At 42.8% G+C, this 14,697-nt stretch overlaps 1 protein-coding gene across 2 annotated transcripts in view; it reads left to right on the forward strand.

Moving 5' to 3' along the window:
- Positions 1-14,697, forward strand: part of CABLES2 (Cdk5 and Abl enzyme substrate 2) — a 43,896-nt gene that overhangs the window by 10,362 nt on the left and 18,837 nt on the right. Inside the window, exon 2 of one of the 2 annotated variants that reach the window (XM_037915547.2) lies at positions 14,573-14,644. The exons of the other annotated variant lie outside the window; for it this stretch is intronic. Within the exon in view, the coding sequence (XP_037771475.1) occupies positions 14,573-14,644 (72 nt within the window). The remainder of the gene's footprint in view (positions 1-14,572; positions 14,645-14,697) is intronic. 2 annotated transcript variants of the gene reach the window in all.

A 14,697-nucleotide genomic window follows, 5' to 3' on the forward strand; every position in this document is an offset into this window, starting at 1 on the left:
CACTGCCCCTGCCCCGACTCCGCAGCTCCCATTGGCCAGGAACTGCGGCCAATGGGAGCTGTGGGGGCTGTTCTTATGCGCTGAGGCAGCACGCAGAGACTCCCTCCTCCTCCCCCCACCTACGAGCCGCTGCCAGAGAGATGTGCTGGTCGCTTTTGGGAGCTGCCCAAGGTAAGTGCTGCCTGGCCAGAGCCTGCACCCCAGCCCAGAGCCCACACCCAAACTCCCTCCCAGAGCCCGCACTCCCTCCTGCAAACCTCTGCTCCAGCCTGGTGAAAGTGAGTGAGGGTGGGGGAGAGCAAGCAACTGAGGGAGGGGGAGATGGAATGAGCGGGGGGGTAGGAAGAGGTGGGGTGGGTCGGGTCCTTGGCAGAAGAGAGAGAGTGGGGGTGGGGCTTGGGGGTTCACAAAAAATTTAAAATCAAAATGGGGGTCCTTGGCTTGTTAAAGTTTGAGAGCCGCTGGTCTAGAGCAGGGGTGGGCAAACTTTTTGGCCTGAGGGCCACATCGGGGTGCAAAACTGTATTGAGGGCCGGGTTGGGAAGGCTGTGCCTCCCCAAACAGCCTGGTCCCCGCCCCCTATCCACTCCCTCCCACTTCCTGCCCCCTGACTGCCCACCTCAGAACCCCTGACCCATCCAACCCCCCATGCTCCTTGTCCCCTACCGCCCCTCGGGACCCCACCCCCTATCCACACCCCTGACAGGCCCCCCGGGACTCCCACGACTATCCAACCTCCCCTGTTCCCCGTCCCCTGACCCTCCCCCCCAGAACCTCTGCCCCATCCAACCTCTCCCTGTCCCCTCACTGCCCCAACCCCTATCCACACCCCCGCCCCCTAGGACCCCACCCCCTATCCAAGCCCCCCTGACAGGCCCCCCGGGACTCCCATGCCTATCCAACCCCCCTTGTCCCCCCCCGACCCTCCCCCCCCGACCCTCCTCTCAGGGGCCAGGTGGGATGGTCCTGCGGGCCGTAGTTTGCCCACCTCTGGTCTAGAGGGTAGGGGATATTGGTTTGATGGAAAGATGGTGGGGTTTTGTATAAAACAACTAGAATGAAATCTCTTTACAAATGTGTTGCGTACAAGTGCCTTTCTCAGTCAAATGCTTGGAGATGCTGCAGTTCTACTGTATTGGGTGCTTTTCTTTTAATGAGATGTGAATGAGCAACCATTTATTCTACCAGCGGAGTGCAAGTTGGCTTTCACAGTAGTGTATTCATGTGAATTGTCTCTGGTAACCAAAACAAATATCCATTCTGGCAAATATGCATTTCACTAAAAAAGAATGTTTTCTTTGTATTTCATTTACTGTCACTGCCATCTCACCACAAGACTTTCCTCTTATAACTGACTAGCTGCTGCTTGTTTTGGTCAAAGATGCCTCATTCCTGTGTCTTCAACGCAGACTGAATGGATTGTACTGTAGAGGAGGAGTCAATCTGAGAATTTTCAGGTTTCAGAGTAGCAGCCTTGTTAGTCTGTATCCGCAAAAAGAAAAGGAGGACTTGTGGCACCTTAGAGATTAACAAATTTATTTGAGCATCCGATGAAGTGAGCTGTAGCCCACGAAAGCTTATGCTCAAATAAATTTGTTAGTCTCTAAGGTGCCACAAGTACTCCTTTTCTTTTTGAGAATTTTCAGTTATATATATGGAAATTGGCAGAAATGGGAAAGGAAAGGCAGAAAAAGCACACGGCATTTTAATGGAGTTTTAGTGATAAGTTATATCTCTCCCAGCATGTGATGGTGGCTCTCTGAGGAATAGTTGGAATTCTCAGAACACTAGGCATGCTTTAGAGGACTGCAGACAGCCATTTTGGTGGTTTTGTTACAACAGATGGCTTTCATAATACTTACTTGCAAAGCATTATTTAATCCTTGAATTGTCTACACACTCAGCACCAAAACTACATGATATATGAAATGCAGTGAACTTTGAGCATGTTATTTCTAAGCATTACGCCTTATATAGTAGTGAAATGTGATCCTGGTATTCGCTGTAACTTTTTTCTTGTATTTGGAGCAAATGATTGTCAGAGCTTTAGGGCTGGTCTACACTACGGGGCGGGATCGATCTAAATTACGCAACTTCAGCTATGTGAATAACTGAAGATAAGCAGAAAAGACGTGGTGAAGAGAGAAGTTTGACTATTTAAATACATCGCTGTCTGTGTGGAACCAATTTATATCATTCATACAATTTTAAAGGCTGCCTGTGAAGGCTGTAATCAGTCTCGTAATAATAGAGGTTGAGATACACATGGTTGGTCTAGTTCTCAGTGTTGTACATCCAATTTGAATGACGTATGATGCAAATATTGAGCTGTAAACAGTTAGTGAAACTTGACTTAAAGTGAATGTCAATATCGTCACTAAAATTGATTTCTTCACTATGTTATTGTGTGCAGAATTTAAAACTGGGCGTTCCATTGGTTACATGACTTGAGCTTGCAGTTACCATAGTTAGCTGTACAAATTGTGCTTGGTTACCAAAGTGATTTGGCCAATCTAAATAGACAGAATTAGCAATCACAGGCACAAACAACTAGGTCAATTTTTTGTCCGTGAATGCATAATGATGGTAATTTCACACCTTAATATCGTGATAATCCTGTCTTAGGTTCTGTCAAACAGTTGAAAGGTAATCATGGTTTGGAGGAGATAGGGAGAGTGTGCGTTTAAATCCTTTCGCTGTATCACTGAAGAACTCAGAAGGAAAGTAATTTTCTGAACTGAAGTAAGGGTATCTTTGTAGTAGAGTCCATGACTGTAGAAGTTGCCATCTGATGGTTCACCAGACGCCGAGTTTGTTGAACTTCCTGTTGTAATGCAAACCATCTCTTTGATAAAGCATTTGGTGGTTGATGAAACTTTGCTAAATTATTATAGTTGGTGGATATTATAATCTAGATAATACGTAGTCCTGCCATGAGTGCAGGGGACTGGACTAGATCTCTTGAGGGCCCTTCCAGTCCTACAATTCTATGAAGTTCTATTTGGACTTTCTCCTGTCTGTTATGGATGGTTTAAAAATGTCAAACATTAATTTGTCACAAGTTAAGCTTCCACGGTGATGGAAGCAAGAACAAACTAATAACTTGCTTTCCTTTTATGGCAGTTAATTTGTAGTGTCATCTAAGAAGCTGAATTCTTGTGTGGAATACGTGTTTAAATGTAGATTAATTCTGACCAGATAATAAGTAAATTAGCCACAAATGGGTTTTCGGAATACAAATTCGTTAGAGCATCCTCAAAAAGGATCTGGCATGTTAGAGAGGTGATGAAATATTGGCTGCATTAGCATTTAATATCCTTCTAGGATAGTGGATGAGCCCCCTCTGCCCTTATCCTTTGAACAGTGTCTCTCCAATACATGGCATGATAAACTAAAAGCTAATGTCGCACTGAACATGGGAGGAAGTCAAGAATCTGGTGCAGTTCAGATTCTAGAAACTGTGTGATCATGGAGCTGCAGCATCTCAAATGACTGCCATTCCACTGGTCTCTACCAATGATATGCCCCTCACAATAGTAGTAACTCAAGAGAACTTGCTCCACCAGCACATCCTTAGCGAAGAGTTTATAACAGATACCCTAACCGGTATGTAACTGTACGGTAACGCTAAGGAGTGACTTCCAAAATAGTTGAACTACACATTGGCTTCTGACTATAACACTCTTAAATGAAGTTAACTGTTTCTCTGTACTAGACATGTTTTTGAAGGGCTATGTGGGGACCCTTTTTTTAAAAGTGAGGGGTAGCTTCAACCTATTGAATCTGAAAAATTGTTGGTAGCTGGTCTTGGCTGATACTGAACTACTGTTGAAGCTTTATTTTTCCTGAAGTTAGACATTTATATCCAATGTATAATATGCCATTAAATTTCATGGGCTAAGTCTTCATTATATATGTGGATTTCTATGTCCTGACAAGTGAATCATTAAAATGAACATATAGATTTTCTAGAACTTTTTATAGTAGTAACCATGACTTAAATATAGCATCTCACAGCACTAATTAATACATTTACCCATTCGCCCTCATTCTCTTCCCCAATTTACCCCTCAAAAATAGGTGTCAGATTATATGGTCCGTGTCATTGCTGTGTTGACAAGAGCCTAACAGCACATGCCAAACTGGAATTGTTAGTTGTAGGGCGCGCGCGTGTGTGTATATATAGATAATAAAAATAGCATATCTCCTACAACCAGTTCAGTCCCTCTTACCCTTTATTATTCATTTTAACACTAGTTTCTAATCCAGTTTTCTACTTTGTACAGAAACTTATAGTTCATTCCTTTGTGCTAATTTGATGCATCTTCTTTGATGATTAAAGTGAAAAGTCTACTGCTCTTCAAGGAGGAACAATGTTGAACAAAGCAATTAATATCTAGGCAATGTGCCAGAAAGCTTTTCCTCCTAAGTTAATTGCCTTCCAGCTGCGTTTCGTGGCATTTTTCAATGGCCCCTATTTACTGTGCGCCCACCAGCTATGTCTGAATGGATGGATCCTCACTGCTGTGGTCACTCTTATGAACACACCATGGCTGGTGATGCAGTATATCATGAGCACCCAATATGAACAGAAATCAGAGATACCTGGCCTGTTGTGTGCCATGGAAAGAAACACCAGATTACTTTTGGCATTCAAGGAGCAGCTGCACACAGTGGACTGTTGCTTTTGGGCTTGGGAAACAAGCGCTGAGTGGTGGGATATCATCATTATGTAGGTCTGGTATGACAAGCAGTGTCTGCAGAGTTTTCGGATATTTAAAAAAAAAAAGCCACCTTTCTGGAACTATATGCGGAGCTCGCCCCAGCACTATGACGCAAGGACACCAAAATGAGAGCTGCCCTCTCGGTGTAGAATCGCGTGGCGATGGCTGTGTGGAAGCTGGTGACTCTAGACTGCTACTGCTTGGTTGCAAATCAGTTCAGAGTTGGGAAGTCCACCGTTGGGGCTGCGTTAACACATGTGCAGGGCCATTAATCACATCCTGTTATGAAGGACTGTGACTTTTGTCAGTGTGCATAAAATAGTGGGTGGCTTTGTGGCAATAGGATTCCCTAACTGCAGCGGGGCGATACATGGCACATATATCCCAATTCTGGCCCTGGACCATCTTGCAATTGAGTACATCAATGGAAAGGGGTGCTTCTCTGGTATTACAGGCGCTTGTGGATCACGGCAGCCGTTTCACTGACATAACGCAGGGTGATCTGGGAAGGTGCATGATGCACGCATCTTCAGGAACACTGGCCTGTAGAGAAAGCTGCAAGCAGGGACTTTCTTTCCAGACCAGAAGATTCCAGTAGGGGATATTGAAATGCCCATAGTGATCCTAGGAGACCCAGCATATCCTTTACGTCCGTGGCTCATGAAGCCTTACACAGGAAATCTGGACAGCAGCAAGGAGCGCTTCAACAATAGGCTGAGCAAGTGCAGAATGACCATAGAATGTGCCTTTGGCAGATTAAAAGCATGCTGGCATTGCCTTTATGGGAGGTTAGACCTAAATGAGAAAAATATTCCAATGGCTGTAGTAGTCTGCTGTGCACCCCATATTTGTGACGCTAAAGGTGAAAAGTTTCTCCTGGGGTGGAGCGCAGAGGTGGATCACCTGGCGACTGATTTTTTGAGCAGCTAATACCAGGGCTATTAAAGGGCACAACGGGGGAGCTATTTGAATCAGGGAGGCTTTGAGGCACCATTTTGACAATGAGAGCCAGTAATGTGTCATTCTATACAGCAATCTGGGGGGTGCTCAAGATGGGGCAAAGAGTCTCTGTTTTTTTAAGGGGATCACTGCTGGTGATTAAGGACAATATTGTAAATTCTGCCACAATTTTTCACAGGCGTGGGTCATTGAAGTTGATATTTCACTCCTGAGAGTATGCAAGGGTGCATCTCCTGCATGCGTGTGGCTTCAGACCAGGTCCCTATGTTCCTCGCCTGTGTGCTGCTTTGGTCCCTGCACAAGTGGTTGCTGATTGGTGTGGGAACGCTTCCTACAATGGGGGAAGGAACAAAGCAGCTGTGCCAAGGAACCTTTGGAGAGGACTGGCAGGTACCTCCAGAAGAGTTTTCTAGAGATCTCTCCGGAGGATGCCCGTGAAAATCTTGGTGTGCTGTGGTTATCTGCACAGAGGATTGTGAAGACACACAAACACAGATAGTCTTGTACATTTCTATCCCTTCACCCACCTCTAGAATATACAAAGCCAAGGACAGCTCTACCTCATATAACCGAGCATCAATGGGAAGTATCCAGGGGGCTTTTGGAGGTCTGGAGGTGGGGCTGCCACTGAGAATGGCACCTTAGAAGCAGCAGGTCTTTGGCACAGCACCAGAGTGTTGACTCCCTTGCCTTCTGGTACACCTGCCTCAGCTCCTTTATCTTCACATAGCACTGATTTGTGCCCCGTTCGTAGCCCTTATCCAACATGCCACGAGAAGAGTTCCTACGGCTAGAGTAGAGCTAGGACTGCTCAACCTCCTCTCCCCACAGCACCAGCAGATCCAGCAACTCAGGTGTATTCCAAGCAGGAGAGTATTTGCTGCGTGGAGCTGCTGTGGTCAGCTGAGAAGATGCAATGTGAGCTCTCCAGGCTGAGGAAACAGGAAGTGGAGTTTCAAAAATTCCCAGTCTTTAAAGGGGGAAGGGAAGATGCCTGTGTACTTGGGTGCTAGGCAGTGGAGTTCAAACTGCTGACCAGAGTGGTCCAGATGGGCATTGTGGGACACCTCCTGGAGGCCATTTACAGTGACATAACCAAGCGCAGTGTCTATGCTGACACTTTGTTGATATAACTTTTCTGCAAAAAGCTCTGTCTCTGTCAAGGTGGTTTTATTTTGTCTGCAAAGTAGGAGAGTTTTGTCGGCGGAAGGAGCATTGTAGTGTGTACATCTCCACTGTTTTGTCAACAAAACTCTGTAGTGTAGACAAAGCATTATTCTGTGCCAATGCTGAATACAAAGGAGCTCTTCTCCAGCAGACCCACAGAGTGAAACTAATGTTGGTCCTAGTGAGTTTGACTCCACTGCTCCTGCTTTTGAAGTGCTACGGTATGTGTGTGAGAGCAGATAGGTAAACATAATTCTCTTACTGCTTGGCGCAGGAGGGAGACTGTAAGTAGGGGAAACTATTCTTCCCTCCCCCCCACAATAGTATCGGACTTATGCTTCCCCCTTTTCTTTCTTGCTCTCTTCCCCTCCCCACAGGAGAAGCTCCATGAAACTGGCAAGGATCCTGTATCATGCCTAAATTCTAGTAGTGCTTGGGAACTCATTGTACTAGCTGCTGTACAAACTGTTTCACTTTGCTACTGCTGTGGGAAACACCGTATATCAGGAGAGGTGCAAGCATTAATCTCCCCCTGAAATTCTCATGAGCCCGTGCTGAACATGAGAGCATATAACCTTTTCCCCAGTAAGTATATTGTAACCTTTTTTAACAAGATAAAGCAAACTTCTCACACGCTTTCAGAAAAAGAATAAACACAACATTGGTATAAAACAAAAGATACAGCAGTAAAAAGCAGTATGAGAAGAGACGAGGAACTATTAGATAACATCACCAACAATAAGAAAAGGAGGACTTGTGGCACCTTAGACTAACAAATTTGAGCATAAGCTTTTGTGAGCTACAGCTCACTTCATCGGATGCAGTGAGCTGTAGCTCACGAAAGCTTATGCTCAAATAAATTGGTTAGTCTCTAAGGTGCCACAAGTCCTCCTTTTCTTTTTGCGGATACAGACTAACACGGCTGCTGCTCTGAAACCTGTCATCACCAACAATGCTGAAGCAGCTGCTAAAAAAGGTGGTAGTAAATCAACTCAGCGGTGTTCTAACTGGCAAGTTTACTCCAGCCAGAGGAAAAACCCTAACAGAAAACGAGAACAGCTGTGATGGACAGAGCACTTCTAAGAAGTGCTAACCAGCACTACAGGAAGCTATTGGTGATTTTGACAGAGAAATTGAACACCCAGAACTAGACCATCTTGCATCACAAACAAAGAAATAAAGATGCAGTAAAAAACTTTTAAAGCAGAAGGTGAGGATCAAGTCACTGGGGAAGTGACAATGTGATACCACCATTGATAAAATCACTGAATTTTTCAACAAAGCGTGGAATCAAGAAGAGGCTCAAGAACAATGGAAAAATGGCTGTATATTCAAAATACCAAAGCAAGGTGACCTAGGTGACTTCAGTATCTGGCAAGATATTGTACTCCCTTTCAATGACAGGCAAAGGCTTCTGAGAATAAAGGAAGCAGTTGAGGCTAAGCTAAGGGAAGAGCAGGCTGGATTTCCACCCAGAAGATCATGACTTAACCACATTTTCACCCTAAGAATAATCATTGAAGGAGAGCATCAAGTGGCAAAACACACTCCTCATAAACTTCATAGATTTTTTTTTTAAAGAACGAACGAGGACTACTTGTGGCACGTACTCGTTCTTTCTGCTGATACAGACTAACATGGCTACCACTCTGAAACCTGTCATCATAGATTTTTAAGAGAGGATTTGACAGCCTCCATTGCCGTTCACTCTGGCACATCTGTATTATCGTATGGCAATAGAAATAATTATCATCAATCATCAAGCCTGCATATCAAGGTGCAGCATACACAGTTAAAGTGAACACAGACTTGAGGGAATAGTTTAACATGGACACTGATGTCAAACAAGGAACCTCTCCTGTTTGGCTTTGCTATTGACTTCATTATGAGAACAAGTGTAGATGGATCCAACATGGCCATGGTTTAACAGAATCTAAATCTTTTAGTATACTTCTGCTGATATAACACCCTTCTAAGTGACACTTGAACTAACATGCAAACAAAGACTGAAGGCTGAACAGCATTGCAAGAAAGATGGGGTTAATAATCGGTTACAAAAAAACAAATCCAATGAGATCCCCAACAACTCCCAACTCAATTGAGACATTACACTGGAAGGCAAAGGAATACAGGAAGTGAATCAATTCACATACCGTGGCAGTAATATGCAAGCCAATGGAGATACCGGGAAGGAAATAATGTCATGAATTGTCAAGATGACAGTTGCATTCACCAGCTTAAACATGATTTGGTCATCAAAAATCTACAGCTTAAAGAACAAACTGTGAATCTTCAACATAAATACACGCATTCTTAAAATGAAAGGGAATGGGAGGAGATTTGTTCCTGCTACTTTAAGAATAAGAGCTGAAGAGAGTTGGGTTTCCACCTTTTGATCTGTCCTTAACTAGCTTCTTTTCACGCCCCCACTGACCTCTTCCCTCCTTGCTCAGGTGAGTTGGGTGTAGATTTGAGGCAGTAATTGTCTGCAGTGACTAACCCAGTCCTTGATCTTGCACTTAGAACAGTGGTAGGCATTCCATCTGTTCCTCCACCTCAGTACTCGGGTTGTATTGTTTGTGGTTCAGAGTATGGGGTGGGATCTTCCTATGCTGTAGTGTTTCTCTGTGTGTACTGGTTCAGATATCTCTTCCTGACCTTCTCAACTTCAAGAAACTGCAACTGTGGGAAGTAAAGCTTTGTGATATTCAAGAATGGGTAGTATTCCTGACACCTCTTCAGTGTGCAGGCAAAGCACATCATCAAGTTCCTGAGCTTGGGAGGGACAGAGGAAGGTATTAATGCAAACACCTTTTTCATTTCTTGTCAAAATGCAATCTTTTAAAGTGGATCACCTAGACACGTGCTCTCTCCATTCCTAACATTGAGTCAAATGGACTGAGATTGATTATTTTATTTAGGAAAAAATAAACTTCAGTTGTGTAAGCTTCCCCTGGCCCTAAAGTGAGGTTCCTCTTGCTTTAATTTTCACATTTAATGTGTCAAGCAGGAAACATGAGTTCAGAGCAAGCCCAGCAAACTGAAGTAGGGGCTAAGGGCAGAAGCCAGAGGTTTGGAAGACTGAACCAAGCAAATCTGACTAGAAATTCTTATTGTAGTGTCTGGGTTTTTGCTCCTAGTGCAGAAGCAGGCTGTCAGCAGATCTGATTTCCTGTGAATTATATGGTCCAATTTCAGACAGTGAGTGTGAGGCCCTTCTCCTTTCAACATCTAAACATTAGTGGACTTGGCCAGTTTTTCCCAGAGCAGTATGCTTCACTATCGTAATGCTTCCTGTTATCCTGCACAGGCTCTGAAAATGCACCTTCCAAGGTGGGCTGGCTGCTTCCAAACAGGTGGTTTTCCTCTTCTGGTTGGAGTTGGGCATGGCAAGTGGGACTAGCATTTGCTCCCCAGCCACCACTTGGACATGAATGCAAGTAGACAATCCAAAAGTGAGCCCAAGACCTTTTTGCTCTGCCCTAGCATAACTAGTGATGGAGAATACCTCTCACTAAGCATCCAAATAAATAGGTTTTGGAGACACTTAGACTTGCTGATTCTAACCAACATCTATTGATGTTTTAAAAATTAATACAGAGGACTTGGTGCTACCCTCCTAAACATGCTGAATATATCACACACACCAAAACCTTGAATCTTTCCATAATGTTCAGAGCAATAAGTACAGGTGCTATCTCCAGGAAGCAGATATTCTCGCTGTACTTCATAATCCTAGAGAGTTAATTTTACAGACCTTCCTGGAATAAAGAACAAGCTCTTTCCTTCCTGGTGCCTGCCTTTTAAGTGGGCTTCATGCAGCCAAGCAAGGAGAACTTGTATTTGCATATCCCTGTGGTACTCTACACTTTCACCAAGGTGGCTTTGGCCATAGATTCCTACAGGTGGGGATTGTGTCTTCCTGTATTAATTGGCTAAACCAACACCCTTTTATGCAACTATTCCCCCACCACCACCACACATGCACCTGTATGTGCGCACACACACACAGATAGAATCAGCAATCTACGTCTGTACGAGTTTTGTTAGACATGGAGAAAACCAAATTAATGGGGGACGGGGCTAATCGTGTTTCATCACATCCTGATGGGCTTGATGCTGTAGACCCAAGGAGTTTTCAAACTGCATTGCACTGTTACACCCTTCTGACAATAAAAATTACTACATGACCCCACAAGGGTGGACTGCAGCCTGAGCCTGCCCCAGGTGGGGGGCCTGTAACCTGAGCCCTGCCACCCAAGGTTGAAGCCTTTGGGCTTTGTCCCTGGGCAGTGGGGCTCAGGCTTCAGTTTCGGCCCAGTGCCGCAGCAAGTCTAATGCCCGCGCTGGCAACCCATTAAAATGGGGTCGCAACCCACTTTGGGGTTCTGACCCACAGTTTGAGTACCGCTGCTGTAGACCCTACAGCGTGAGTCCTGTGACGTTTCCTAAACTTAGGTCAGGGGCTGAATTCCAGATCTGAGAATGTTGCATCATGTGTAATGGCCTTCTCAGCACACCAGGAATTGTTTGATTTATGTGGACACCTGTCTATCTTGGATGATGTTGCATGCTGAAATACCACTGCAGTAGCCATGTTTGTGGCTGTGATGGCTCCAAAATAACCATGAGTAGGATTGAAACTACTTTAAAAAGAGTTATACAAAGAAATGTTTTAAAACTGCAATTTTGGCAGAGGACCTTGGGGACTACAGGTGATCCATTCCCCGTGGACGTGCCAAGTTTCTAGCCATTTGACTGGCTAGAAAGACCGTTTCTAACATTGATTAACTCACACATGAGAAGATTTAACATTCTTTCCATTCTTGTATACAAGGAGCGACTCAAATTTTTCAGCTGAGTGCTTGCTTGAGCTTTGCTCTTTCCAGAGAACACCTTAATTTCTCTTAGTGGAGTTGTTCGAGATGTCAGATTTGCTTTCTAGTGAAAATGCCAAGTTCTGTATTGGAGAATGTCATTACATATTTCCTTAAGCCATAATTAGTTGTTAATCACATTTGCTTTTGATGCCCTTTACTGCCAAGGGAGAAAAATGCATACAGTAATGTAGTTTGTCTTGGGTCTCTTGACGCTCTCTTACAAAAAGTAGATACGAATGGTAAATCATGATTATTATTTTTTTAACTGGGTTTCAGCAATGTATGAAGGCATTTAGTTTTCTAATAATTTGGACAAAGTGGATGGATGCATTTTATAGTGAAGTGCAAACTACTAATTGGAATTCTTACTACAGAAAATAAATAGTTATCCAGGGTATCTTAATATGTAGGCAGAGCTATTCCTGGAGACTTTCTCTTTGTACAGTTATTACAAGTGACACTTTTTTTTACTTTAGTAGGAAAAACTGGTAAGGATTTAACATAGAAATGCAGATATTCTCATCATAAAGGGTCTTTGCTTACCATGCAAATTGCAGATCTTGCATTTGCAGGAAAAGCACTGTATAGTTGCAACTTTTACATGATGATTATTTACTACTTGAAAGTGTGACTGGACTAACATTTTTATCAGCAGCTCTGACAGTACCTTTAAAGAAGTTGAGAAAAGTAACTACAAGGGTGGGGAGGAGGAAATCAAAATTTGTTGTCTTCATCTTTTTATAATTCTCTAAAAGTACATTTTTACTTCCAAAGTTAAGTGCCTAAAGTTAGACACCTAAAGCCATATTTGGATGTATAAATGGGAATCTCAAGTATGAGTAAGGAGGTTATATTACTTCTGTCTTTGGCACTGGGTCCGATGGCTACTGGAATACCATGTCCAGTTCTGGTGTCCACAATTCAAGACGGATGTTGAAAAATTGGAGAGATTTCAGAGAAGAGTCACAAGAACGATTAAAGGATTGGAAAAAGCCCTTTATAGTAATAGATTCAAGTAGCTAAACGTATTCATCTTAGCAAACTGAAGGCTTAAAGGTGACTTTATTACAATCAGTAAATACCTAGATAGGGAACAAAAAATTGATGATGGGTTCTTCAGTCTAGCAGACAGATTCAATGGCTAGATAGAGTGCAAGATTCAATGGAAGATAGAGTGCACATTTTTAAGTGAGGGTAATTAATCATTGGAACAATTTACCCAGGGCTGTGATGACATCTCTATGACTGGCAATTTTAAAATCAAGATTGGATGTCTTTCTAAAACATATGCTGTAGTTTTTAATTTGGGGAAGTCCTTTGGCCTGTTGTACAGGAGGTCAGACTAGATGACCACAGTAGTCCCTTCTGGCCTTATCTATACATCTATTCAGGCACCCAAATAATAATGCAGGCTGACATAGTTTTTTTTTTGTTTTGTTGGGTTTTTTGGGGTTTTTCCTGTCTTTCAATTTTGACCTTTAGTCTTTTTTTCTGGTTTATTTACCAACGTGTGTAGCTGCTTATTTTTTAAGTGCTTGATGGAATTCCTAAAAGTAGACTAACTGAAAATACTTAGTCAATAAGAGCCAGCTGTGCAAGAGAATATCTAGCTTCTGTATGTCCAATTACAGAATTAGTCTTGATAGAAGAAAACCAGTTGCTGCTTCTCATAGTTCTTAAAGTAAACACTGCTGTCATTTTGTTTCCCCTGGGATGCAGGGATATTTGCTTATACTTTTAAAGAAACTCCATTGTCTTTCTGTCTTTAAAATCTTACCAAACTTTTTTTAAACCAGTGTCCCCTTACTTGTCTAGTACAGTCTCTAAACTGGCTTCTCTTGATATAATTAATCCAGTTCTGACCGTGCATATTACAGAATTAACAGACACCTTCTCAAGAAGAACAGAAGAAAAACTCAAATATCTGAGTACACGGGGTGTTTATGGCTACTAAGACAGAGGGAGAAGATGTAGAATATTAATAGTTACAGTGAAGTACTATTACTTGGAGGTGGCTTCTTAGTGCCATTTGGGTCTGAACACATCATTCTTATGGAGTATATAGCTTCAAAATCTTTGATCACGTTTTCATTTTCACTGGTTAATGAATGATCTAAGCGTTTGACAATAGGAATCTATTCCTCTGGGCAAGGTCCATTTTCCCCATGTTAATGTGATACACCATTAACATTACACCATCTCAGTTTCTCGTGGATTTTTTTTCCCCCATGTTTCCATTTTAGAATTTTACATGGGCATGAAGTACCCCAAGCTTCCTCTTTAATAGCCCTTTCTATAGTTTTCTTAAAGTACTTCTGTTGCTTTTATTGAGCCAGACCTGTTGTTTAAGAAGGCTTTTTTAGTTTATCTAAACTCGTATCACAGGGAAAGTAACTAGTCCTATTTGCTGAATTGAGGAAAAGCACACAAGCTATGAGATAAATTTTATTTTCTCCCTCCCACCCCAGATGAGGGATTTTCCCCACACCTCTCATTGGGTCTTTTAAACTTGTATTGCAAAGATTCCTGAAGAGTGGTAACTTGCAGGCAGGCTTTTCTGTTCTACAGAATATATTAAGTATTTTGATTAGTCAAATGACACCTTTTGTTAAGAGAACCAACTTGTTAAAAAGATGAACCCCTTTACTCAGTATAAACTGCTTGCTTTGGGAACTTTCTTGGCCTCTTCAGAAGTTTAAAGATGCTGAGGTTTGAATATTTCAGCTATCTTTTGTGAGAAGTACAATATCTTAAGACTTCATAGCTCTCTGTTGCAGTTTCCTATCTCAAAGGCCATGAACTAATATTGTTCACTCTTCATGGTGTTGTACATTTTTACAGAAGGCGTTTTATCTCCCAGCGCTGCTCTCTAGAATTTTTAGAAGACATAGTGGAATGTGCCAGTGTACGAAGGTACTTTTTCAAAAGCAGCATTAATCTTAACTCGTTGCATGCAAGTCCTCTCC

This window comes from Chelonia mydas, chromosome 13 (assembly GCF_015237465.2).
Source record: "Chelonia mydas isolate rCheMyd1 chromosome 13, rCheMyd1.pri.v2, whole genome shotgun sequence".
NCBI lineage: Eukaryota > Metazoa > Chordata > Testudines > Cheloniidae > Chelonia > Chelonia mydas.